We start from the raw sequence: 27072 nt of genomic DNA on the forward strand, positions 1-27072 counted from the left end.
ATACAGTGATGGGGTTTCAGTTTCATGCTGGAGAACTGAGATATGATTTAGGCATTCTTGTCTAGTTCCGTGTTTAACTCAAAATTGGCATTCCCATTAGGTGCCAAAATCCCATTGGCTCTGAGGAGTCACTTTTTATTGCAGAGCTTAGAGCAGGAGTTCTGAGGTCCTTGCTTATCAAGCTGCCTCCTTAGATCTTTAAAATGGAGATTCAACTGCTTGAGATCATGAAAGCTGAATTGCAGTGAATATTTTAGAAGATAAGGATGTTCCTGAAGGTGCAGAAGCAGGCAGTCTGCAGCAAGAGACTCAGCAGCTCTCAAAGCTTTTGCCACTGGTTTTCTGTAGAGTTGTGCAGTGTGGAGGAGGCTGGGAGAAGGACTGTTCGGGGGAGGAGAGTTTGATGTTGGTGATGAATTTGTCTTTCCCTGAGAGACCAGCTGACTGACTGCACAGAGAGTGGTGACTTCAGTTGTTATGTGCTTAAGGAAAATGGGCACTCTATCTCTCTGTTGTTTGGGTCATATGCAAATAAAGCCTGTGTTGCCAGGTGGAAAATACGCTCTGCTGATGACTACACTGATGCAGACCTTCCTGTTTCCATTGCAATGATGGACTCTTCACTTGCTGAGGTGAGTGCTGCCTCTGATGCCCGAGATGTGGTTTGGAACAGGCTCGAGCATTTCATGCCTTGCTCAGGCCAGGGTCCAGATGGCTCAGCTGTAAATCAGCACTGCTCCACAGTGGATGGAGCTGGCCTCAGTCAGCAGGGTGCTATGGGGGGGGGTTCCCTTCTATTTGGGCATGTTTCTGCAATGCCTTGGTTATAAAACCAAATGTCTTCTTGTTCATGTGCAACTGGGTCATGCTTTTAGCTATGCAGTGTTTTAAATGTGGTTTCAAGGCTGGAGACAATGCTGGTTCTGCAGTAACACTTGGCTCTGCCAGGAAGAACAGAGTGTTTTAGCTCTTTTTCTCCACCTGCAAGGAGCCACAGGCTGCTTCAGTTGGGAGTCCTGCCTTTCTTTGCACTTTCTCCCACGGGCACCACGTGAGAGCTGAAAAATGCCATCTTTGCTCTAGGGGAGCTTTCCTTCAGCTGATGTACTCAGCTGTGCCTTCCCTGCTGCCCTGAATCCTGCATCTACAGCTTGAGTTTGCAGTTTTCTTGTGGCAACAGCAAGAGAAACTGCAGCTCACCACACCTGAACTATGCCTCAGTCCTGACTATTGAAATCTAGACCTCAGCTCCACCACACAGAGCTTCTAATGAGCTTTACAAACTCTGTTGGTGAGGATGGTGGAAGAATATTGGTCAGTGGTTTCTGTGAACCTGGAAATATCCTTTTGGGACTAGGAGCAGCCAGCCTCAGGGTGATCCTGGCTGGTGTGTAGTACCTGTGAGTACAGCATGGGCAGGTTATAGTGGTAAATCAAAGCAGAAAGTGCAGTGAGGGTAGAAAGTAAGAGTTCTGGGGACTCTCTGTGGTTTCAGCACACCTGGGGTAGAGCAGATGAACCCTCAGCTTGTGCTGCTCCTACTTAAGCGCCCTTAAAGAGGATCCTCTCAAGGGTTCCTACTTTATCCAGTCCTGGAAAGTCACAGCTGTGCAAAGATGTGTGAAACAACTGTGCTTCGCTGCTTTGGGGCTTTCTGTAATTCCAGCTGGGCTCAAAAATGTCATTTTCCATTCTTGTTATCACTTTTTTTAGTATAAGCTTTGCACATGAATGTTCTGAAGTGGGAAAATGAAAATGTTAAAGCTTGCTCCAGAGACAAGGTCAATGGGCTGTGCCCAATATCTGTTCTGAACACTGACATGTAGGAAAATTTGAATATCCTTATTCAATAGAAAAAGCCTCCCTATTTTTCTTTGGAGTTCTATTACACTGCAGTTGCAGATGTATTTGAGCAGATCAGCACAGAAGTGACCCAAATTATTTGTGTCAAAACATTGTCACCATAGAAGTTCAGGTGTTACTTAATAAAGGAGCACTTGTGAGAGCCAAGTGATGACTGGGCTTTTTGTTATTGTTTGGATTTATAAATGTGGAAGTCATACCGCAGTCTGAAAACCAGACAGTTCTTCCAAATGTTAATGACTGTTTGGGAGGAGTTGTATCAGACCGTGGCCAGAATTTGTGGGCTGAGAATGAGAATCCTTGGATTATTATGCTAATCAGAGGGATGGAGGTGGGGGAAGTGATTAGGCATGCGCTTCAGGATCATCTTTGGCTGTTGTTCCTCATAAAAGGACTGTGCCATTCTCTAATGCCCTGTGCAAACAGATTTTCCTGTGAGGGTGGTGAGGCCCTGGCACAGGTTTCCCAGAGCAGCTGTGGCTGCCCCATCCCTGGCAGTCTCCAAGGCCAGGTTGGATGTTGGTCTGAGCAATCTGGGATAGTGGAAGGTATTCCTTCCACTGGTTGGAACTTTGATCTTTATAGTTCCTTCCAACCCAAACTATTGTGTAATTCTATTTTACTGAGAAATCTAGAATGTGATGTTTGTCTTTTATTTGGATTATTTTTACCCTTTATGCAGAATACATGGGAGTGTACAGTCCTGGTAGCTAGCTTAGGGTTTTAAAAAACTGAATTGAGGGTTTTCCTTCATTGCAGACAGCAATCACTGACCATGTGCCCATCTGGGCAGGGACAAGTCATGTAGCATAATGAATAATTTTAGTCAGTTCTAGGTGATGCAAGGGCTTTTCTGTTTACTTGGGTGCTGTGTGTTAGTTTTAAAAGCCCTGTAGATTTCTTTTCTTTCCAACATGATGTTATTCTCCCTCCCCAACACTCCTGCAGACCCAATGGCCTGAACAAGGCAAATGCATTGCTGCACTTCCTTTAGCTTACCAGAGACTTCAAATAATAATACAAAAATAGCCTGAATTTGCATTAGAGGAAGCATCCACCTGGCTGGGGTAGGGCTGTGCAAGAGCAGCCCAGCTCCGACAGGGCAGGGAGGAGGCAAAAGGCACTTCCTGATGCTGGGAGCAGTTGGTCACTCTTAGGAATGACCAAGGCCTTTGGATATCTCCTGTTCTCATTTGCTGGGTTTCCTGTGTCCTCTGAGGGCACTTGAGGGGGTAGGAAAGATACCAGAACACAGGCAATCGCTTGCTGATGTGGTTTTTCTGTTGTTTCTCCACACACACTTCAACAGTGCTCTTGGGTGCTTGCTGTGTAGGGAGCTGTCTGGCCTTGTTTCTCCTCTTCTTGGAGAGAGGAGTGGGTTTGGGCTGTTTTTTTTCCATTTGGCACTTTTCTTTGACAGTGGATGTAATGCAGCACAAATCACAACCAAGTTAACCCTTTGAACCTCATGAGTTCCCCCCTGTGTTTCCACCCATAAAGAGAGCCCGAACTAACAACTGAAGGAGTGAGCTGGAGCTTTCCAGGGTGAAATGAGGAAGAAGGATATTGCACATATAGCACCTCCCTCGAAATTAAAAACCTCAAGAGGATATTGGTTTTGTCTGCGATGTGATAAGACTCAGGTCCAAAACCGCACTGTGGCAGCTAGAGGAACATGAGCAAAACTGCCAGCATTTAATTGCTTTGTTCCTCTGCTGTTTGCACACCAGGGAGGCTTGAGGCTTCTGAAGGGACTGGGTAAATGTTATGCATAATATTGTAAAACTGAGTCCCTTCAAAGGCAGTCACTAAGATGTACAACACAGCACATGAGTTTTGTGTTCTGAACCACCTACTTGCTCGTGCTGTGACTAATAATGCTTTTATTTACCTAATGAGTCTGATCCCTACAGCCAGGTGAAGCTCTGTGCACCTTCCTTGTAGGTTTTTGAGCTCCAGACCCTGAAAATGGATTTCTCCTGATGCACAGTTAAGATAGAACAGTGGTGGTGCAGTAACACCTTCACTGGTCATTGGAAATATGTGTTAGGAGCAAACCACGGAGTCAGGAACCAAAACACATCACTGAGTGTGATATTCCTGACATGGCTTTAGACTAGTGGGTGAATCTGTGCACTTACCAGCTAGTTCTTCACTGCTGGAATAGTTTAGGCACAGCTGGGAATGTTAAAGTTTTGACATGCAAGTTTTATACTGGCAGTTCTCACTCTGATGCAAATTCTTCTCTCTCTCTGAAGGTTGACCGTGGGGAGCCGACACCGCCAGCTGCTCTGATCACATCCAGGTCAGGTCTTGTGCAAGATTCAAAATCCTTTATCAAGATCTGTATCATGGATCCATCATCACATGGATGAGTATCTGAAAGGGTTTTCTTTTGGCAGTGATCACTCAACATCAGCCCAAGAAGCTCTTGCATCCTCAGTGGAAAGCACAGCACCAGTACCGGGTGAGTCCTTAATTTGGGGCCGTCCTTAATTGGAAGTCATGGGGGTACCCAAGTCTGTGTGTTCAGTGAAGAGTAAAATGACTCAGTGAGATCTTGGGGCTTGCTCAGCTGGCAGAACACTGAGTGGGTACAAAATATCAGACAATTTTGACATGAGAAAATATGTTTTTATGGGTTTAAACAGTTAGTTTGACAGTGCCACTAAACACTTTCTCCTCTTTCAAGGCTATTGCACAAGGGTAGGGTAGAGGCATTTGTGTTTTGTTCTGTCTTTGCTAGAGCCATAAACACCCACCAGATTCTTACCACATCTGATGGTTTTCTTCCACTGAAAAACTATAAAACCAAGCCAAAACTGGAGCATGTATACACACTGTATTTAAGCTGGTTTTGTAAAGCTGATCTGAAAAAGCAGCACAGAATACTTCTGTGTGTTTGTAATATTTTTTTAATCTTTACCTCAACATAAGACTAGAGTTTCTTGCTTGGTTTTGGTTTTTTCCTTCAGTACTATCTTCCTGAAATCTAATTCTGTCCCTTCATTTAAAAGCATTTTCTTTCTCCTAATTTCCCTCAACTGTTAATTTTCATATGTGGTCCAGGTCCCTTTGGCTAAGAGGAAACAGATATGCAGAACAAATTTAAAAGAGTCCCAATAGCTTTAAAGTCTGAGAATTCAGTTGCCCATTGTACATCTCTGAAAAGAAAGTGCTGCCAATATTAGAACTGATCAATCTCTCCTTTTAGACTTCAAACATGAAGCTGGCGGTTTTGTGCATTTTTTGTTTTCATTTTTTTTCCCTCTGCCATTTCTTTGCCTCACAGCTGTGTGTGACTGCATAAACAATGGAGAAAATAAAATATTCAAGATGTTCTTAAAAGTATAAATATGAATTAAAAGCTGCCTCTTTAAACAGGAAACATAACAAGAAAACCTCCATGCTGACAGCAAAATAATAAAATTTATTTGTCCAAGGGAATATTACTAAAACTCTTGCATCTTCAACTACAGGAAGTATATTATATTCTCAGCTTTAGACATGTAACCCTTCTTATGGGGACCTTTTCCAATCATGATTATCATCACACTTCTTATTTGTCTTTATAGTTTTCTTTTCTGCCTCCTCTTTTTCTCAGTGGGCTTTCACTGCATTTGGTGCAGCTTTTTAGCCTGGTTGGCCCACAGCTAAAATGGTGGGTGTTGGAAGTTTGGTGTGTTTTATTGTTACCTGGATTTAGGAATGCTTCTCCACAGGACCAAGTGAAATCAAAAAGGAATCCTGCCTGGTGATGGAAGAAAACAAGCCTGTGTTTCAAAATGTTTTGAAGCAAGACATGGTAAGAGTGCTGGTGGCAGTGAAAAGCCCAGCAGGGTTGGCTGAGCAGTGACAAGGGAGGGGACAGGCTCCTCCAGGGGTGGTGTGGCTGCTCCCTTGCTGTAACTGCTCTCATGTGCTTTTAGGAGCTGGGCCAGGAAAAGAAAGATAATAAAGAGTGGAGTGAGGAAGCACCAGCTGTGGTTCCCAGCAGGAAAGGTAAGAGGGTTTTGCTGAACACCTTCATGTTACTGGAGTACAAGCTCTGAGCCCAGAGCTGTGTAGAGAGGTGCAGGAAGCTCCCTGTCCCACACCAAGCATCATCAGAGGCTTTTGTTTTAGGGCTTGGTACCTGCAGTTGGAGATCAAGATGAATAGAAGAACAGTGGTGTCATGCAGAATCTGCTGCTCTGATTTCTGCAGACACTGATCTAACTGAGCTTCACATTCCTCTAGACAGGAGGAAAATTCTTAGCTGCAAAGGAGTTGGGATATTTGAAACAGTCCAGGCACTCCTGCTCTCCCCAAAGATTTGTAAAAGAAGTGTCTCTGTGCTATCCATAATAGAGAGGAGCAGGATGTTGTTTGTCCTTACACAACTCCACTTTCCAAATCACCTCCTCCTTTGCCTTTGGAGATCACTAAAAGCTGGCCAGGTAGTAAATCACATAACATCCTGAAACCAAAACCTCCAATTAATCATTTCTGTGCTAATAAGATGCCAGCTGAAGTCCCCAGAACAACTGATTTTAGGGGCTTTGTACAAGTGGCAGTGCTGTGGTGACTCACAATGAATAGAACCTGAGGCACATGAGTTATTTTCAGTGGTGAGAGCTGAACACTGGAAATCTTGAGCAGGGGCTTCTGTGGAAGCTTAAAAGACTCTCACAGATTGGTTTTGAGAGGCTGTTTTTTCACTTTGGTCTGAGAGTGTGGTTTTTTGTCTCTTCTCAGGGAGTTCACCCACTGCAGGTGGCATTAAAGGAGATAAAACCAAGCAAAATGAGCCGTAAGTGTTTCAACTTTCAGTGATCACCTGCAGGTATGACTTTAAAGCCACAGTCTGTTCCATGGTTCTTTTTCTTCTCCTGCAGTGACTCCCCAAATGAGAAGGAAGTGGAGGTAAGTCTCAACAGCTTGTATCCCAAAGTATTTCAGATAACAGGTCTTGTAGATAAACTCTGATTAGTATCTCCTCCTATGTAAAAGAATGATCCAGCTGAAACTGGATGTATTTCTGTAGGTTAACTTGTGACATGTCTCTTTCCAAGCCTAATGGACATTTATGCAAGAAATGGGATGGAGAAAGGTGGAAATCTGTAAAACTGAACTAAGACTTGTCACTACTGTGACTTTTGTTTGCAAGCTTGAGGGAGCATAGCTGTGACCTCCTCCCAGGCAGAATGTGCTGATTTAAGACAGTGTTGTCAAAAGGCACAGATGGCACAGTGTGTTGCCAGGATGTCACCTCTTCTGGCTGCAGAACATTCCCCCCATCACTGCAGATGGGAAGACCTGCTTTAAGGAAGTGGGCCATGTTCACTTATCCTTCTGTATCTCTCCTAAACTTTGGTCACAGGGTATCATGTCAGTGTCCAAATCTACTTCAACTTCTGCATCACTTGGATTCCTCTGAAATCTTTTCTTCTCCCACAACAGGCTGAATTTCTGAGGCTGTCTTTAGGTTTTAAGTGTGACTTGTTTACTTTGGATAAGAGAGTGAAGCTTGAAGAGAGGTCCCGAGACCTGGCTGAAGAAAACTTGAAAAAGGAGATCACAAATGCTGTGAACATGTTAGAGGTCAGTAGTGGCCAGGGCTGGTGGGGTGGATGGGGTAAGTAGATGTATCTCTCTTAAAATAGCTCTTTAAAGGGGAGAGTGTGTGCATGGGATACATGATGAGCAAATACAAAGGAAGTTCTGAGCAATGCAGCTGAAATATGAGCGATTACAAGGGGCAACTTTGATCCAAGTGCATTGCATGCTCAGGCAGCAGGGAATTTTTCTGTTGCACAAGCATCTGACCTCTGCTCCAACTGATGTGATGCTCCAGTCTCTGCCCACTGGAGCTCTCTATCCAAGTTACACTGATTGAGGATGTTGATGTGGGCCTGAACGCAGCTCCTCAGTGTCATCAGCTCAACCCTTCATTCTCTGTTAATAATTCACATAGTTTTCTTACCAATGTGTGCTCTCAGGCTTTAGTTCCTTTGTGTGAAGAAGATAACCAAGCACAGGAGATCATTAAGAAGCTGCAGAAAAGCCTGCAGTTCCTTAGCCAATACGCAGCTCGAGTCGCCAGCAGAGCAGAGATGTTGGGAGCTATTAATCAGGTAACACTTTCCATCTAGAAGTACTTGGTACAAAGCTGAGATCTTCTAGCTGCAAAAGGATAGCCACATCTGCTTGCTGGACTTCTGGTTCCAGGATTGGATTTGGGAATCTGGTTTGTGTAGAGTATACTGGCCACTACAGCTTAGTCCTGGCTTTCTCTTCTCAGTCTGTGTTGTTATAAAGAATCCCAGGCACTGAGAGCAGCTAGACTTGTGCAAAAACCCACAGGAGAAATAATAAGGTTCTGGTTAAAAATACCCTAACCAAACAAAAAAAATACTTTGCAGTAGTGGCATGTACAAAATAACAAGCAGGGTGGTAACAATAGCCTTGATGCTGCAAAGGTAGTTCTGTGCCTTATGGAAAGGGTAGCTAATAGTTAAATCTATGGAAAATTACAAAGCCCTGCTCAAAAGTTAGGTGTAGTTGTGTATAATACTCCATGGCACCAGGAAAATATGATTTGGCAATACCAGCAAATGCATGGTGGCAGCTGAGACTGTAGATCAGAGGAGATGATGATGAATTGTAAGGGCTTGGAAAACTGAAGACTGACTTATTTATTTTACAACAAGAGCAATCCCTGGAGAAATGAAACCTGAGAAATGTGCCATGCTGGGGTTGTGGTGAAGCTTTGAAAGGGAGGATAAAAGTGGGACACCAGAGGAGAGCAGATGCTTGAGGGGGAAATCTCCAAACGTGAGGCAGTTCCTGGTGGCTGCAGCTTTCCCTGCTCCCTCAGGAGAGCCGGGTGAGCAAGGCTGTGGAGGTGATGATCCAGCACGTGGAGAACCTGAAGCGCATGTACGCCAAAGAGCACGCGGAGCTCGAGGAGCTCAAGCAGGTTCTGCTCCAGAACGAGAGGTCCTTCAGCTGCCTTGGAGACAGAGGTAACCAGGAAAAGCCTCTTCCACCTGGCTAGCACCTGCCAGACAGACCCTTCTAGCTGCAGAATAATCATATAATCACTCCATATCTTAGGTGATGGAATTATATGGGTGGTCTATCCTCTCTTCTAAAAATGGTGGGGGAAATAGCAATTTATTAACACTATTAAAAGCAGCTCTCTGAAATTAACTTGTACCTAAGCTGTCATGGATCTCAGGGGGTGTGTGGGACCACTGGAATACACAGGAATGTTCTGGCTTTCAGCAAAGTGCATGGTATGTGCTAGTGATAATCTTATTCCTTGTGAGCAGTAAATTTGGGTGCTTGTTCACAGTAGCTGTTTCTAGGTAGCTGAGCTTTGGCACCCTGCTCTTTTCTACATGGGAATTACAAACCCCTTAAGTCCAGGGGTCTTCTGTTTCCCCTTCTCAGCAGCCAGTGCTGTGCACTTGTGGCTTTGCCAGAGAAGTATTAAATTCTTCTGAAAAATAGGATGTGTCTTTTAAACACCAAAAGGGAAGCCTTCCATGCCATAAAATCCTTGTGGGAGCCTTTTTAATCACAGTCCTGACTGTGAAAGGCAGTGCTGTAACAGGACAGTGCCTCAATAATAGAATATACTTGATAGTGACAGAAGTTGATGCTTGCAGAGGAAACTAATGTGTGAATGTTATGAGCTTATTTAATGAAATAGGAAGCTTTTTTCTGAGCTCTCATTTCTGCTTTCTGAGAGTGCTTTGCCTAAACTCTGCAAAAGGAGGCCTTGAGGTGGGATGCCCACGCTGACATCAAAGTGTACCTGGGCTGCAAATTAAACTCACTGTACCTTAGGCTGCAAATTAAACTCACTGTACTCCTGTAAGCAGCAAACTCCTCCTCTAAAGTTCTGATGTTTGATCTCTTCATAGATGAATCTATGAGCAAGAAGCTACCGAGTCCTTTTAACTTTAAGGTAATGGTCCTTACATGAAATTTCAAAATTTAAGTGTGTATGTGTTTTTCTTTGCTTTTTTTATGTGCTGATGCTCTACTGCTTGGTGCTTTTCTCTCACAAATATGGGCTGCTGTCATTAAACATGAGGATCTACTTTTCAGGCACCCACCAACCTTCTAAGTGGCCCCCCTTAGAAGATGAAGGTGAAATGGTCAGGCTCTCTCTCACTGGTTAAGAAATATTGTTCACGTGTGGTTCTCTTGGAGAAAGGAGGGTCTAGCACAAAAATATGGGTTGGGACCAGTTCAAACTGAGTGTAGGAATTCCTGTGAGTGAGGTTAGGGGAATTTAGTTACATGCAATTTTGGTATTTTGCTGGAAGCTGTGCAGCCAGCCTCACTCAGGTGAGGAGAAAGCACTTGTTTTGGAAAGATGCTGCTTTAATAATCTGATTTGATCTGCACTTGAGATTGGATTCTTTGTGTGTCACTTCAAGCTAAGTGTCAACATCCCCTTTATTAATGTAGTTTGTATAAAACAGATGGTATTTTGTGTGCTCAGTGGGTAACCCAGTTGTGCCTTGCTCAGAGCCAGTAATGCCTCTTATTTGTGTAGCCCTCGTCAGCCCTGCGGAGAGTTAGCATTGCAACAGTGCCCAGGAGTGCTGGGAATGCAGGAATTGGGGTGCCACTGGTAAGTAGGGGCTGCTGGAGGGATGCTGAGGTGCTTCACCTCCCCAAAAATGGCTGGGATGAGGCATCAGAATGCCAGGGCAGTAAATATGGCAAACTCCTCCTCCAGGCCCAGCTCCATGAACCTGATGGGGATGAACGGAATGACAGATTCAGCAGGAGATCAAGCAGTTGGTAAAGTCACCTGGCCTTGTCTTGGAATGGGGGGAATGTTTTTCCACTCTAACTGTGCCTGTAGTGAGCAGTTTATGGAGCATCTTGTGGTAGAATAATGTTTGGGCTACACCTTTCACATTAGTTTTATGAACTATAATACGTAAATAAGCCTTATGAGCTCACCTTTATTTATTGAGCATTGAGAGCTTTCAAAAAAAAAACCCTCAACTTTGTTGCTTTAGAACTAAAATGTGAAATCTAAATATCTGCAGTGGATGGATCTGTAGTTTTGTTTGGTTTCCTTTGGGTTGTGTTTTTTTTAATGATCGTAATTTCAAGCAACTAAATTTGTAAGTTATTTGAGGACAACCAAATGAGTAGGCTGCTGATAAATTTCTGATTTTCTGCTCTCTATCTGCTGGGGAAAATCAGACAAATTTGTTTAACACATGGCAGGGGCAGGCTAGGGGTGAAGCAGAACGAGAAGCGTCCTTCACTGCAGAGGTTCCTCAGCACCTATTCCTGGGCAGAGTATGAAGAGGAGCATTTTGAAACCAAGTAAGTTCAGCAGCAGCCTCCTCCCAGTGGTGCTGGTTTGGTTTCAATGAGCTTTTAATTCACTACCTGGTCACGGCTATACAGCCAAGCTGCTGTGAATTTGGCAAAGCTTTGGAACTGTTGATTCTTGTTTACAGAAATGAGCAGCTGGAATCACCTGCTGAAGTACAGGAACAACCAACTAGAAAAGAAAGTGTCTCTGAAAAAGGAAAACACCCATCCCAATGGACCCTGGAGTCAATGTAAGTTCTTTTCACAAGTTAAAGCTGTGATTGGGAGGTGCACATGGGAAGTGGGTTCAAAGAAAAGGCCAGGACTTTCAGTGCTTTCTACAAGCAAGATTTCTTGTTGCTGTTGCAAAGCAGCTGTTGTGAATCCTCTTCAGAACCAGTGTGAGGCAGAGGGAGCATGCATGGACTGGTGAGCTGGGATTTCCTTCCTTGGCTGTTTCATACCCAGAACCAAAGCTCCCCCTGCCCAGCTCCCAGAACAGAACACCTGGCACTTGTGATGGTTGTGGGATCCCGTTTGCTTTGAGGTTTTCTGCGGTGGGGTGGGAGGAGCTGAACGTTTTGAAGGAACACCGAAGGGCTCTGTGCTTTCCTGCCCTGCCCAGGTACACTTTGATGTCAGCATGGACATCCCACCTCAAGGCCTCCTTTTGCAACGCCAACAAAACGCTCTGGGTGTCGGTGTCGGTGCTGGTGCTGCTGGCCGCCCTGACGAGCTTCCTGACGGGGCTGTCCCTGCAGAGGCCGGCGGAGGCGGCCCCTGCGGGCACCGGGGACTCGTGGACAGCGGTGCAGCAGCTGCTGTGGCCCTACACAGGCCTGCAGCACAAGGGCCCTCCCCCGGTGTGACCGGCAGGGCGGGAGCCGGGGCTGCGCTTCAGCCAAGGTTACACGTCTGGGGTTGCTCTGTGGGTTCTGCGTATTTTGGAGGAGAGATGATGAACTCTTTCTCTTTAAAGCATGACTTGAAATGGAAAAGAAAAATCTTTTTCCCATTCTGACAAAAGTCATCTTTAAAAGTAGCTAAAAGGGTCTCAGTTCTGTTGAGATTTACAACAGAATGCGGTTTTGAACTTAGCTAACAACAAAAGTGTCTAAGTGGTCTAGCCACAAGAGAATAAAGAATTTATTTTGCTTGAACAAAGATAAAATGTTTGCATTTTAGAACCTGTTTCAATTATTTGAATAGAAAAGGATTTAAGACTTGAAATGTAACTTTATTGAAAGCTTTTGATAATAAAGTTTTAAAGGAAAGCATGCAGTATCTAAGAGTATGCTAAAACTCTGGTAGCAAGGAGCAGCTGATACACAGAATCAATAAACTTGAAGCCAGCTCTTTCCACTTTATCCATGGCTTCACTGCTGGCAGAATCCTTCAGCATATGGTAGAGTGTGGAGTGAAATTCAGACCCCTCTTCCAGCTCTTCTGAAAAAGCTTCACTGGTTTCAGTGAGCTTCAGGTTTTGTACTTTCTCATCACTGAACATGTAAAGAGACCAGTCATTGTCTTGGGCAGAACCTGCTGTAAGGTGTTCACTCACCTATTGCAGGAAAAAATGCTCTGTGAGGTGAAGCCTGTGCCACTGTCAGATATAAATTCTAATATTTGTATTTGTGGGTCACATGCATTTAACCTGAGAGGAGAAGGACACCCAGCTTCCAGCAGTGGGGTGTGTTACCTTTCTCCAGCCACACGTGGGAGAGCTTGGCTGGCTGGGAGAAGTTTTAACCAAATGTTTTAGTTCTCAGGTGGAGACAAATCAACACTGAGGTTTCTTATTCCCTCCTTTGCAGCAGGGAGCAAAAGAAACCCTACAGGCAGGAAGAAACTCCCAGCTGTTCCTTAAAAAGCTGGCAGAGCAGATTGCTGCTTCCCAAGGGGCCTCTGAAGAGCATGAAGCTCTGTCACCCAGCTCTGGCTCTGCCCCCCTTGGTGACTCATCAGTTCCCTTTTCCTTAGCCCGTGTCTTTGTTCTGAGGCTTGTGTCCCCTGGGAGCTCTCCAGTGCAGTGTGTGACACTGAACTGAGGCAGGGCTGAAGCCACCACGGGTGCGTTTATTCTTTCTGTCTCACTGGGGCAGGGGTCAGTGCAGGTCTGACTCCACAAACCTTGAACACGACTTGCCCTGGCCCTGCTTCTCCATTCCACTTGCTGTGAGTAAAAGCAAAAGCAGCTGCAAGCAGAGCCATCTGTTCATAGGCCTTCACTTCTGCCAGGGCAGCCTGCAGTGCACAAGGACAAATCAGACACATCTCACTCCGTTTCCCTGTGTCACAGCAATGTCAGGGCCTGCTTTACTCAGTCCCTGGCTCCCCTGGTAGCACAGCAGGTCCCAGGGCAGGAAGGGATGACCTGAGTGAAAAATGGGGAAAAACCCACCAGAAACTCTCTGGCACTCACCTTTGTGGGCACAGGGATGTACTCAGGAGAGTACTCTGCTGGGAAAATGTTCACTCCAGCTCTTTTCAGAGCTGCTCTGAGGGCAAAAGGACTCATCCACTTTCCTGTGATGTGGGAAAGCACCTCCTCCTCTTCCACCACTACTGAAGACAACCTACACTGGTTATCCTGTTGTACAAACCAGTGAAAGCAACTTACTGGTCATGAAGGAACTTTCTGGTTTAGGCTTCAAATATTGATAACTTTGCTATGCTGGGTATTGCCCCCATCATCTGCTACTCTGGGCTGTGACCTTTCATTTACAGATCCTGAAGAGAGCCAGTTTTGTGTAGGAATTCAGAAATGACACTGGTGTACTGATTTGTGCAGCAATGAACAAATTATGAGTAGCTTGAACTTTGAGAAGAAACAATGAGCATTAGTAGAAGGCTCCTAGAAATGCTTTAACTTCTTGTGGTAGAGCTTGGAGGAGAGAGGAACCATTGTCAGGTCTCTAACAGGTGCAACAGGACTCATAGTAAACAACTGAAATCAAATAACCAGTGCTTGGAGAGGAAGAGAGACTCAAATTGCTCTTGTGCCATCATCCCAAACTCTTAATCAGGGACACTGTATAATTATGGGGTTTTTTAACTACAAATGTCCGATTTAAAAAGTTGACAGTACCTTAATTTGTATCTGAATGGTTGCAAAGACTGCAGTGACTGTGAAGAGTCCTTCATCCACAGCAGTAGGGTGCCATTCCCAGGCCTGATAGGGCAGGTTCAGGTGAGCATCCTGGAGAAGGGCTACTGTGTAAAAGGCACCCATCCCAAAGGTGATGCTCTTTTCTTCTGCTTCGTAGGTCGTGTTGCTGATGCCATCAGTTCTCCACTGCTGGCCTGAGCAAAGAGGGTGGAAAGATACAGTGAGGTGCAGGGAAGGCTTCTGCCAGTAATAATGCTGAATTAAAACAAAACCAAAAAAGTAATAATAAAAAATCTAAACCCCAAATCAATTAACATACTCTTTCTGGGCTCCAAACTGGCCCTTATCTTTACAGATGGATTGTAACAACAGTCCAACTCAGGCATAAATTCCACTACTGAGATTTAAAATGAATTTATGTCCTAAGTTTGTACCTGCAGGATCCCATCGGGCAACCACAGGCACTTGAAAATAAATCACATTATCAGGGAGCCTCAGGGTTATCTGTACTGGTGCTTGTGTGCCATCTTCAGCCTCTTCTGGGGAATATGGATACACCTCCAGTCCAACATCCAGCAGCTTTGGCAAGAGAGGAAAAGGACAGATAAGGAGTTTATCAGAAAATGCAGGTTTTTGCTTTGAGTTCATCTAACCACTGCAAAGTTTTTTAATGCACCATTTAAAATGGTTTGCTAATATTGCACATTTCCCACTACAACTTTGGAGGCAGTAGCAGAGGAGCTACCAGGAGCCTTGGAACCCTTCCCGTGCTGCTGAAGGCAGCCCCAAGGCAGGGCCACACCGTGGGCACAGCCATTCCTGACAGATCCACGGCCTCAGAGAGCAGCAGCAGCAGCTGCAGCCAAAAGCAGGGGCAGTTCCACTGTGTCCCCACAGTGCCAGGGGGAAGGAGAGGTCCCCGGGGCTGGGAATGAACATCCCAGGCTCTTCCCCTGCCCACAGTCCTGCTCCCTGAGAGAGCAGGGACAGCCCCAGGAGCAGCTCCTCAGGGGTGCCAGGGCAGCAGGGGCTGCTCCCTCTCCTCCCTCACCTCCACCACGCTCCAGTCCCCGACGTCCCGGGCCTGGGGCGGCAGCTGCAGGGCCTGGATGTGGTACACACCGCCCAGGGGCAGCAGCTGCTGCAGATCAACAACCTCCGGGGCCTCTGCTCTGCCTGCTGGGGCCTCTGCTCCGCCTCCCGGGGCCTCCTGCAGCGGCGCATCCCCCTCTGGAAACCCAGCAGACAGCAGCATTAACCCGGTGCTCCAGCACACCCACCCTTCCCACCTCTCCTGAGTTCACTCTGTGCTGGAGCTGCCTCACTGCAGCATTCCAGCCCCATCTGCTGGTTCTCGACAAGCACTGAAATGTGGGGAACGCAGAGCTGGGCCAGGAAAGGAACTCCTGACTGGGGGCCGAGCTTTGGGATTGGTGGCCAGTTCCAAAGGATTTCTGAAGGAATAAGGATTCACTGACAAAATGAGTCCATCAATACCCACAGAAGAGTTTCACAAGCACGACAATACAGTAGATTCTGGACAGGTTTAGTAAGATTGTATTGATAGGAAAAGAAATGAAGCAAATAATATATCAAAAGAAATAAAAATAAGGCACCAAAGGTAATGGGCTGAGGATGAAAAACATAATTAGGGGGAGCAAGAGGGACTTAACATGAAGTACAATTTTCAGATAAAGATAATTATGCATAGGAAAAAAAAGAGTTATGTATATATCACATAAAATAATGAATTTAGGGTTTAATTAATTGGAAAATGTTCCTAAAAGGCAAAAACACTGTAGACAAAAATGACCATAAATATTTTCTTTTATAAAGCCAAACCAGCCCACATAAAACATCACAAGGGATGGTACAGGAGAAGTTACTGTTGACAGGAATCAAGAAAAAAGTGTTCAATAGTGTAAAAAGAGCTACTGTAGTTGTTATGGAATTTGTTTGAGAGAATGGAACCAAATCAAAAAATGACAACCCTAAAATGCTGTAAAGTGGAGCTAAATTATGCCAATAGTTTGCATTTGTTTTATTTAAACAGTACTACAAGAAAACTCACTCTTATTAAACCAAAGGACGACACCACAACACTGGAGAAATTTGTAACTCATGGGACAGTTTTATTTCCTAGAATTAGGCCCTCTCACTTTAAGCACACATTTAGGTAATACTCAGTAACACCCCATACTACACTAATGCCTACCAGGATATGCATTGGAATCATCATTTTCTGAGGAAGTAGATCTCCCCAGAGCCTGGCAGATTCATCAAGATTGCGTGTTTCACCCATAAACATATGTATAATAATGCACATATCTATATAAACATGATAAACAAGTGCATAAACATAAATAATAAAAACAAGTGTAGGGGCAAACTCCATTTTCCTATCTGTCCTGTTATCTCTCCACATTTAACAATCATTAACAGAAATGTCAACAAAAATAAAGTGTTACCTAAACATCCCTGTATTTATAAACTTCGCTCCATTCACACGGAGATGTTGCAGTGTTTCCATGGATCATGGAATGGCCTGGGTTGGGAGGGACCTTGCAGTGCAGTGTCACTGTCACTGTCACAGGCTGGACCCATCCTGCAGTGGGATGGGAGCACCAAGGAGAGGCGAGGAGGGGAGGCACAAACCGGAAATGGGAGCAGAGAGGACGCAGGGAGGAAAGGAGGAACAGGGTGCAGGATGGAGATGAAATAAAAACAGCTGAGATGGGCAGAACAACAGAGGGGGATTAAAAAAGAACAGGGACAGGGAATGGGATAGAAGGATCCAGTGAGAAACAATAGCACAGGGAGCAGGACAGAGCAACAGGGAATAAAAAGGAACATGAGTGAGGCATGGAGAAGGACAAATAAAAAAGAGTGGTAAACACACAGGAAGGACAGAGGGATAGAGATACAAAAAGGGGAGCAAGGACAGAGAGAGAAAATGACCACAGCAGGTGGGTGTGGGGGGAAGACGGGCAAGGCACAGCAGAGGGATGGAGAAAGAGAGGGATGGGCAGCAGCACAGAGGGTTATAAAGAGAAGAGTACAACGAGGGAGAAGGACTGAGCAGCAGATGCAGACAGGTACAGGCAAAAGGACAGTGAGATGGACAAAGAAAAAACATCACGGTGCAGGACAAGGGAAAAAGGAGAGGAAGGAAGGAGGAAGGATAAAGATGGGACGTCTCCCTGCTCCAGCTGTGAAACACACCCTGGTGATTCCTCGATATTACGGCCATCCTGTGAACTGCAGCCTGGTGTCTAAGCCTGGGCTAACCCAGCTTCACAGGACAGCATTTCAGGTTTTTAGAGGGATTGAGAAAGAAAATTAGCTCTGCACCATTCAAGTAAATCCATGTGATCTTGAGGCAAAAGCTGGATCTTTTCTCCTGTAGAAACTGACACAAACCCACAACTCTGACAACACGGATACATTCTAAATGTACCCCACAAGGAAATGCAGTTTGGCCTGCTGTTTGTTTGTTTAAAAAGAAAAATTAGCTGGAGTTAAAGACTAAAATGCAGTAAGATTCAAGAAGGTGGAAAAAATTATAGTGAAAAGGAGTTGTTTGTTGACTGAGCTGGTGGCTACGGTTCATGTGCTAAACAAACTGAGCATGCTAAATCCCAGTGGTAGAAGTTTACATTTCATAGAAACAAGCTGTTGAAAGCTAGGACTGAGAAGAAGGTTCCAATGACAGAAGTTCCCAAGAGCACTCCTGTTTAATAAAGTATTTCTTGACACCATGCAGCCTGAAACACTGAAGCTCTGAATTATAACTTGAACTGCTCAGCTGAGTGGAAGGGCTTCACTTTTTGTGAGAAACTCCTTTGAAATTACCATATTTTGTGTCAAAAATATATACCCTTTTGAGCATTATATGGTTTTATGGAGCAGATTTGGGCAAGGGACTTAGGGGCAGCCTGGTCCTGTGGGGGACTGGTTCAACAGCTCCCACCTGAGCTCCAAAACTGGCTGAATTTGGAAGGATCATGGAATCACAGAATGGTTTGAGTTGAAAAGGACTTTAAAGATCCCAGTGGCCCCTCCTGGGCAAAGCCATGCACAGATATGGGGGAGGAGACACTCCACTGCCTTGCAGCTTCTCCTTATTTGTTTGGATCGTGACAAAATGATTTACTTTATCTATAAATATCCGTCTGACATAGGGAATAATGCACTGGATGATATTTTCCAGATGGTCTCATGTTCCTCAGTGAGGTGATCCCCTGGCATCATTAGGAGAAGGAAGAAAATGGGATCTGGAAGCTCACACATCATTGTGCAAGTGACCTTAAAATAATTCCACGTCCCTCCCTGCTCTCAGGACAAAGCAGGAAGAGCCAATTCCTTGCATTTTGTTGTAATTCCCAGGTTGAGACACAGCACCCCTCAAAATCCACATCCTGCAAAAAACCCTCACAGGCCCATAGGAATCAGTGGCTTTTCTTTTCTGCCTTTTTGCCCCTCAGCCTTTCCTTCATTTTTCTTCAGAAAAAAAATGCATTGAGGGGGGAAGGGATTTGAGGATTAAGAAACTAACAACTTTTCTGCTGTTCCTTATTATTTGGGGTTCTGGGTTGTTGGGTTTTTTAAATTTCTCACCCTTGTTTCACCACGAGGAGCTGTGCAGGGCAGGCATTTGAAGTCAGCACTGCTGCTCCATCACCCCGTGTTTTCCCAAGGCCTTTGGAAGGGGCAGCCTGACCAGGCAGGCAGGGGCCCATGCCACAGTGGTCCACTGGCTGCTGTTGGCTGCTATTCAGCTGTGCAGGTGAGTGATCTGCCTCCTGTGGCAGGACAGGCAGGATCACCTTGGCCATGCCATGGAGCTCCTTGGCTGCGTTCCCCAGGAACCCCAGGTGTGGGACAGAGGTGACAACTGGAACTGCAGAGCTGGGAGCTGTAGGAAGGGCTGAGGGGCAGTGTCCTGTGCAGGACCAAGATGTGTGCAAGGAGATGTGCTGTCCCTGCACCTGGGACACCCTCTGGACACACAGGGATGCTGAGGAGGAGGTGCTCTTGCAGGGGTACAGAGCAACTTCCTGAGCAGACTCCTGTGGGTGGTGTTACCCCTCGGAATCCTGTTGGAGCAGTGAGGAGAGCTGGGCTCTGGAGCAGAAAAGAGCAAGCAGAATTAGGCAGGTGCATAGTGCAGGTGTGCAGCAGCTTTGTGCTGACCACAGGAACTCAGGGCACATAGGCCAGATTATCTAAATATGTTGTGCAAAACCACACATCTATTCTTTTGTAATAATCCTGTTGATTGGTTGATTTATTAGAGGAAAAAACAGAAAGTGAGCCAGTAGAGGGAAACAAGTCAATGCCTCAGGATCTCCAGCTGGGATACAAACCTGCATCCAGCACTGAGCCATCAGTGCCTGAGAGGAATCCTTAGTGTCCAAAATTTGGAAGCTAACAGCTCTGAACCAAAGATGTCCCCGTGCGTGAAATGTCTCAGGTGTCTTCAAGGGCCCAGGAGGGCAAGAGGGTTCTCCACTGTGATTTTTACAGATTAGTGGAGCATGCAAGAGCACCTCTGGGCTCAGTGACTGTGACAGCTGGGAGCACTGGCTCCTGCTCCTGACGTGCTGGCAGCCACTCCAGGGAAAGCCCTGGGAAGCCCCTTTGGAGCTGTCAAGGTTCACAGCCTGGCATGTTGAGAGGCTGCCCAAGGTCAGCTCCTGTTTGCTTTAATTCCCTGCTCTTTTGGGAGCTGCTTCCCAGGCGTCTGCAGCTCCCTGCAGAGCAAAGAGAAGGGGCTGGCAGCAGGTGACCCCTGTGTGAGAGCAGCTCCTGGACCCTGCGCCCTGCCCTCGGCAAAGCCTCGCGTCCCTGCGGGTCTCTGTGCCATTGTTTACCCTGCTGCTCTCGTGGTTACCTGTGCAGCAGCAGCACCCTTGGAATGGTTCTCTCTCCCCAGGGGTGCTGGCAGGGCCATTTCCAGCTGTGGGGTGGCTGTGCCCTGGGCAGGAGCACCAGCCCTGGGCAGCAGGCAGTGCCTGGCCACAGCACTGGCCCTGGAGCTGAGCAGAGCAGAAGGGCTGTAAAACACAGGAGAGGCTTTGCCTGGAGCTTGTGGGGTTTCTGGTTGGAGAAGAGCAGCCCTGGAAGTGTTTAGGGTGCAGGGAGGACAGGGGGAGGATGTACTGGGAGACACCAGCCTGGCTGTGCTGCAGCTGCCCGCTATTCACACCAGGAGCATTCCCAGCTCAGCCACTCTGGAAGGAGCTGGAGCTGCCTTTTTTGGGTGCCTTTACTCACAGAGTACAAGGGCTCGGAAGAGGCTGGCACAGGAGCTCTGCCCTCAGCGAGCGATGGCTTCAGGGCGGAGATCTGGCCTGTCAGTGCTGATGCATTGCAGGTGAGTCCCCACTCTTGCTGCTCCCAGGGCCTGGTGTTACATCAGAGACAAAATCAGAGCTGTGACCCCTGCTCATCCTGGCATTTGCCACCTTAGACTCATTTGATGGAAACTTGGGGTTTGAGTTTCTGTGCTTTCCTTGAAAATGGAAACCACAGTTTGGGAAAGATCCTTTGGACTCCACCTGTTCATGGCATTCACCCATCCCCAAAACACCACTACCACTGTGCACAGCTCTGCTGTTTTAACTTCACGTAATTTTAGGTTAATTTTATTCTGGTTAACCTGCTCTAGATTGGCTGTTATCTTCTCTCTGAAGCCAGGGAAATTGAAACTGTGCAGCGCTGATGGAAGCTCCCGACTCCCGCGGCTCTCGGAGGAGCCGCCTGCGGTGGGCGAGCCCTGAGCAGCCTCAGGGAAAACGTGGTCACTGCAGTGTCACAGGGCAGGACACGGCCACGGGTGCCCTCAGCAGGAATCTCCCCTGCCAGCCCAAAGACTGAACCTGCTCCAGGCTCTTCAGCAGGGAAAACGGAGTGCCTGTCTTCCTTGTCTGCTCTTTTCTGTCCCGGTCATGGCAGTGTGACTAATCCTACCCCGCTGCTCTAGGCGAGGGTGTTTTCCTTCTGCTCTGGGCTTAAGGCAGCCCTGCCTGCTGGCAGGTGAGCACACACCTCATGCACTGGTCAGGACTAAGAGCCCACAGCCCTGCCGTGTTTACCGAATCCATGACTACTATGGAAAACCGCTCCGGTTTTCCTGCCCGCTCCTCCTTCCTTATCAGTCCAGGGGTGGCTAAGGATCAATGATTAGAGGTAATGGCAAACATTACACCCGTGCTGCTAATTCTGTTTTTTAAATGGAAATCAAACAAAATTAAACCTGACACAATGCCCAGGAAGGACGCTGGGGCTATTGAAAGACCATTAAGCTTTAAGGAGAGGATGAGTTGCAGAAAACGTTCCATAATTAACGCAGCCACCCACAGCCTGCTGGAAACCCGGAAAACCTCAGTAAACATCGGAAGTTCTGGTGTGAACAAAAGGGCTCTATTTCACCGGTTAAATACTCACTCTGAAGTTGGTAAGTGCTGTGTGCTGGCATTGGTTGTCTCAGGGGGAGTGAAAATCTTTCGCGGACCTGTTTTTCCCTGGTGTTTTGGTGGGTTTGTTGATCCTGGTCTCATGCCCCATCCCAGAGCAGAATAAATTTCCCTGGGGATGAGCAGTTTCTGCTTTGCCTATGTGTTGTTGGATTTTTAGCTCATACAGCACCTCTAGCACCTGGCAAGGTCAGTGCTTAAGCATCTGCTAATCCTTGAGATTTGGGCTCAGGCCTCTAGCTCAGGAGTCTGGAGCTCTGCCCAGCCAGATCAGCACACACCTAAGTGGGACTAAGGAGGGATGCCATTGTTATAAATATGCCAATCCAATGTTCCAATTGAAAATATGATTTGGTTTATTAAAAATGATATTACAGAATTTCGGTAAAACCAACAAGCGGAGTTACGGTGACGATAACCCGGGGATGGTCAAAGGGTGAACGGAAAGCAGCCTCTACTGCACTGCAGTCTCCCAGTGTTCACGAATTGGCCCCCTTTGGGGTCCAGGTTTTATACACTTTATTTTGCCCCTGGCATAAGATTTCCCCACAGTTCTTTGTTTCCTTGGAATAGTTATTCGAATGCATCGCTGTCGTTGCTCTGCTGAATGGGGTCCTCCTATGGGAGGGAGAAGCATCAATTGTGAGTGAATGGGAGCCGAAATTTTGAGTGGACAGATGTTCTCCTCCAGTGATCAGCGAGATGGTGGGGCTCTGGTGACTCTGCTGCCTTTGGGAGGAAGAACTTGTTATCTTAATGTGTCCTCCTTTCTGATGCCAGTGACGGTGCCCGGGTTCCCGACATTTCATTGTCTCCGCCTATATGGTGGTTTCTGGGTGGTGCCTGCCTCAGAATTCGTCAATTCCGTGACTAGCTGGAACTAAGGTTACATTCCACTTAACATATTGGTGTTTATGATTTAACATACTATAATCCATAAGAACACAAATTAACATACTTATATGTTTATATTTACCACACCATCAACAGGAAAAACAGACAGGTCTGCTGGAATTCACGCAAACATGAAACCCCTTGCAACACACAAAGTAGGAAAAAACCTCTGTTAAAAGATGTTGTTGTGATCCAGCTGATGAGCATGCAATGTACCCACACCTATTCCTCTACTTGAGGATTTTTGCCTCTTTCACAAGCTAGTTTTGGGGCTCAGAAATCTCAGATAGCCACACGCTGCTTTCAAACTGGTACAGGTTTTGTGATACATAGTATGACATAATTTGTGTTTAATAAAATATATGGTATTAGGCCATTCATGCTTAAGAATAAAAAGTGTTCAGAAATTGTGACACCCCTGCCAGTAACAGGGGAAGGGCCCCGTTTGCAATAGAAAGAAGGGTAGCACAAAAGGAGATGGGCCTTCTCCAGAGATGGACCTGACAACGACCCAGCTATTAACACTCTAATATGTTAGATATGGATCTAATCTCCATCATCAAGGGCGTGCATCCCAATACACGGTTCCCAGAAATCGAATCAAATATTCACCCCTTCTGGGAAGGCTATTCAACAGACCAGCAGCAAGGAAAAGAGGCTACACGAATATATAAAAGAAAAAAGAGAAGCAAAAGAAGTATGGAGCAACCCACTATCCAGCCAAAAACTGTATATAAATGGACTCTGCAAGGACTGAATTAGGAACTCAGGGAGCTTCAGTGCGATAGAGGCCCAAGCTGAGGTTCACCCAGTGCCAACCCCGGGTTCGGCACAGATTTTTGCTTGTGGTTTTCTCGGATTTCTATATTTAAATTTTCAATAAAATTCTTTGTTGATAAAATTGGTTAATCATGTATTACCGGTTTCATAATTAAATGGTTTGCCTCCTTCAAGAGGAAACGTTTAAATGAAAATGTCCAACTCCCGCAAGCTCCAGCACTCAGACTAGACCATCTTCTTTCCTGCATTAGCACCTCGGAAGAGCAGCCCTGCATCAACAATGAGCCAGGCACGTTTTTTGAAAATGGACTTTCACATCTAAGTTTATAGTCCTTAAATGTATTTTACTTCCAAATAGCCTCCGAGAAACAAATGTTTACAAATAAATGTAACCAGAGGGGTGGGGCAGTCACTCACCAGGCGTTTATAACTTGATACCGGTACCCGAATCAGAACCACCTGATTTCTGGGAACTGCCAGCTCTTACTGACCACAGCGTTACAGTTCCAGGTTCTTATCAAGAGCTATGAAATTCGTCCATTGCTGTAATTGGTGGAGTTACTTTGGGATTTTCCAGCAATTCGGGCCTTTCTGGCATTTCTTTCAAACTGGAGTTCTGGCAGGAAGAAGTGACTTTTAATGAGTATTGAAACTAAAAGGAAAATCTGTGAGGTGAATTAAAAATACCCAAATTTTTACAAATTTGACATTTTCTATGCAAACATTTTCCTCCCCAACTCAAAACAAATAGTCCTTTAGAAACAGCATTTGAATTTTGAATATGGTTAGATCTAGTTAAATGTGATAGAAATTAAAATAATTTTATACAATCAGCATGACACTTTACAATAAGATCCAACCCAATTTGGCAGTGATGATTAATTTAATACTCTCTAACTTTGGGCATGGGCCAGGGAAAGCTTTTGCAATCTCAGGCTCCTACAGAAAGGGACAAACAAGTACTTCATTTCCATGTACCCAAATGTTTCCAGGTCTCCCTGATGCCAGCTGTAGTTACAGGAGAGTTCCCTTAGGGATTCTTAGAATGGGCAGAAAGCTGAAGCAGAGACGTGCTAGGCCATTATTGTGCAGAGCAGAGGGCTGTTGGCCTTTTGTCTGTGGTAGAACACCTCCCTTTGGGTTTAAATTATGTAACAGCTATCCTGCTTTCTCTCTGAAGGTACCACGCTGTTCCAAATTCCCTCAATGTCTCAATTTCCCTCACATCATATCTCCATTATTAATCCACTTGCTGGACATGATGTTTATTATCATGCCTGATTCAACTGGCAAAATGTATCAGAGTGCATAAACCAGGGTGGGTGCAAGCTGATCAATAAATGTTATAACGTCCTAATGCCTCTAAAAGGATTTATTTATTTCGGCCAACTTCATTTAAAAAAAAAAAGCTCTTGGTAGAGGCTCAGGAACTTCATTCCAAGGTGTGAGCAAAGCCACTCACTGGTTTTATTCTTCTTTCTTCTCATAGAAACTTGATCAAAAAAACCTGGGAATGCGAACATGCTCATGTCAATCCCATTGTGGTTGATTTGGAATACCATGGCACAAAAAAGGCAGGTTTATTAAGGGTCTCAGTCTGCAATCTGGCTCCTGGCAGGAGAACACCAGACAAGGCCTGCTGGCTGCATCACAAGAGGGTTTGATCTGGTTTTCCAAAGGGAGGGAAAACTTCTGTTTGGCTAAAACCAAAGTCAGAAGAGACAACAGCTGAGGCTGAAAAGCATGAGAGAGGAGAGCAGACGTGAGTGTCCTTCAGCCCAGTTTACCATGCCGTGAACATCTGGACTGAACCTGTCCTCCGAGGAAATGGTATGTAAAACATCTGGGAGACTGATCCTGCGAGGGCATAGTGACCTCCCTCCCTTCCTCCCTCCCTCCCGTGTGCGGGCAGCCCTTGGCATGTCCCCCCTGCCCTGCCATGTCCCCAGCCCTCTCTCCTGACACAGGCCGGTGCAATCTAATCTCATGGCCAGCCACTCCGTGCCCTTCTCCCTTCCCACCTTCCCTGAGCCCCTCACTTGTGCCAGGCTGGGAGACCAGCGCTGTGATTACACTGATTTCACAGGAGTGAGTTCTGTGGGAGCTCTTTCCAGCCGCAGGGCTCAGCCCTGGCCAGCAGCTTGCTCGCTTATTGAAGCAGGGACGAGGACGAGCCACCTGTATTGTCACAGCAACCCCTTCCCGGTGGCTTTCCCCTCCCAGGTCACACTGGAGCCGCCTCACCGGCTGACCGATGACATAGGGAAATGCTCATCAAACCAAATCCGGACCAAAAGCTTGGAAACTTTTATTCAGGTGATTTGAAGCCGTCAAACTAGCTCAGAGGTGATGATGCTACTGCTCTGACAGGTGCTTTGGAGGGTGAGCTACATCTTGTTAGGCTCTCCACGGGCCTAACAAGATCTAATAATCTACTCAGGGTAGATTATTTGCTTCCCACAGCCCGATTTGGCTCCCTGAGACCCCGCACACCCCAGCCTTGACCTGTGTGTGGGGCTGGCTGGCATCCTTGGAGTACTGCCCCCCGTTTCAAGCTTCAGGACCTGATGGTAAAACAGCCCGGAGGCACGTGTGTGATGTGAATTCTGCTGGTTGGATTCATCTCCCTGTCCAGAGACTGATTTTGCCATCCCTGCTGTGGTAGCCCCAGGGGGCATAAATGCTGGCTCTGGCACTCTTCTGAAGACATCTCCAGGCTTCAGGCCCTCTTTCCCTGGCTGGTCACCTTCCCTTGGGGTGTCTGCATGTGGCAATGCTGCAGGTACTGTGCTTGCTCTACGAGCCCCCACGATCCAGCTGCTGGCTCCTGAATGCTCCCACGGGCTTCACAAACCCCATCCTGCCTCCTGCTGCATCCGAGGGCTGCTCTCACCCAGGGACCAGACAAGGAATGGCATCCAAGCAGGATGCTCCAAGGAGGATGAGCATTGATACCTGCGGTAGTAGCAACTCTCTCATTAATTTAAATTCTGCTCAGCTGCACAGACAAAAATATCTTGAAATCTCTTTTAACTTAAAATTTGATTAAGACTTGTTCTGATAAAAGAAATAACACATTATTGGTGGGGAGAAGCAATTCCAGATTACTCGATTGCAGGGAAAGCGTTTTTGTTTGCAGCAGTGTCAGTACTTCTGTGATGGGAAGGTTTGTCACAGGTACAACACTAGTAACACATAAATATTGCGGGAACCAAAACAGGCGCTGAAAGACCTCTCTAAGAACTCGTGTTCAACTCTTGCTCCAGGTAGGATTATCTCTGTCTAAACGATTCTTGATTATCATCTAACCTGCTTCAAAAAATCTCTGGTGATTTTCCAATATAATTTACTCCACCCTACAGCCGTCAACGGTGCTGTTCTAAATGAAAGCCCAATTCTCCTTCTTTGTTCATGTTCATTAAGAACTTGTTAAGCATTCATTGCCAGGAATATTTTAACAGAAAAGTTCCTCCTGCTTAAGGGTATGTTTGAAACTTGCTTTGCAACACGTCAGCAGCTCAGGTACGGGCTGCTTCTTTCTTTCTTTTTTTTTTTTTTTTTTTTTTTTTTTTTTTTTTTTTTTTAATTGTTTGGTGGTTTGTTTTGTTTTAA

At 46.0% G+C, this 27072-nt stretch overlaps 2 protein-coding genes across 4 annotated transcripts in view; one reads left to right on the plus strand and one right to left on the minus strand.

Moving 5' to 3' along the window:
• The window catches only part of LOC134549655 (inositol 1,4,5-triphosphate receptor associated 2-like), a 36506-nt gene extending 24428 nt beyond the window's left edge, over nt 1–12078 (plus strand). Inside the window, exons 24-39 of the mRNA XM_063395459.1 lie at nt 551–632; nt 4122–4168; nt 4266–4330; nt 5586–5668; nt 5793–5865; nt 6601–6655; nt 6741–6768; nt 7306–7446; nt 7845–7979; nt 8723–8870; nt 9777–9820; nt 10418–10495; nt 10604–10668; nt 11107–11208; nt 11346–11450; nt 11825–12078. Of these exons, the coding sequence (XP_063251529.1) occupies nt 551–632; nt 4122–4168; nt 4266–4330; nt 5586–5668; nt 5793–5865; nt 6601–6655; nt 6741–6768; nt 7306–7446; nt 7845–7979; nt 8723–8870; nt 9777–9820; nt 10418–10495; nt 10604–10668; nt 11107–11208; nt 11346–11450; nt 11825–12068 (1495 nt within the window). The 3' untranslated portion in view covers nt 12069–12078. The remainder of the gene's footprint in view (nt 1–550; nt 633–4121; nt 4169–4265; nt 4331–5585; nt 5669–5792; nt 5866–6600; nt 6656–6740; nt 6769–7305; nt 7447–7844; nt 7980–8722; nt 8871–9776; nt 9821–10417; nt 10496–10603; nt 10669–11106; nt 11209–11345; nt 11451–11824) is intronic.
• Nucleotides 12079–12480: 402 nt separating this feature from the next.
• On the minus strand, nt 12481–15865 carry LOC134549656 (dynein axonemal intermediate chain 7-like). Of its 3 annotated transcripts, XM_063395460.1 has the most exons (6): nt 15360–15863; nt 14743–14887; nt 14288–14502; nt 13622–13789; nt 13330–13443; nt 12481–12760 (listed from the first exon to the last, which is right to left on the minus strand). In XM_063395460.1, the coding sequence occupies exons 1-6, from the start codon at nt 15561–15563 to the stop codon at nt 12485–12487; spliced, it is 1122 nt and encodes a 373-aa protein (XP_063251530.1). In that variant the 5' UTR covers nt 15564–15863; the 3' UTR covers nt 12481–12484. The 3 variants fall into 3 exon arrangements, with proteins under 3 accessions (XP_063251530.1, XP_063251531.1, XP_063251532.1); XM_063395461.1 differs by lacking the exon at nt 13330–13443 and having other exon boundaries at nt 15360–15865; XM_063395462.1 differs by lacking the exon at nt 13622–13789 and having other exon boundaries at nt 15360–15864.
• Between the last annotated feature and the right edge of the window lie 11207 nt (nt 15866–27072).

The sequence above is a fragment of the Prinia subflava genome, chromosome 4 (assembly GCF_021018805.1).
Source record: "Prinia subflava isolate CZ2003 ecotype Zambia chromosome 4, Cam_Psub_1.2, whole genome shotgun sequence".
NCBI lineage: Eukaryota > Metazoa > Chordata > Aves > Passeriformes > Cisticolidae > Prinia > Prinia subflava.

Bases quoted from the DNA above. Each gene is read 5' to 3' on its own strand.
- LOC134549656 (XM_063395460.1), bottom strand. From the start codon at position 15,563: ATGCTGCTGTCTGCTGGGTTTCCAGAGGGGGATGCGCCGCTGCAGGAG. The intron at 14,888-15,359 runs GTGAGGGAGGAG...CTCTTGCCAAAG, and splicing joins GGGACTGGAGCGTGGTGGAG to CTGCTGGATGTTGGACTGGA. The intron at 13,444-13,621 runs GTGAGTGCCAGA...TGTGCACTGCAG, and splicing joins ACATCCCTGTGCCCACAAAG to GCTGCCCTGGCAGAAGTGAA.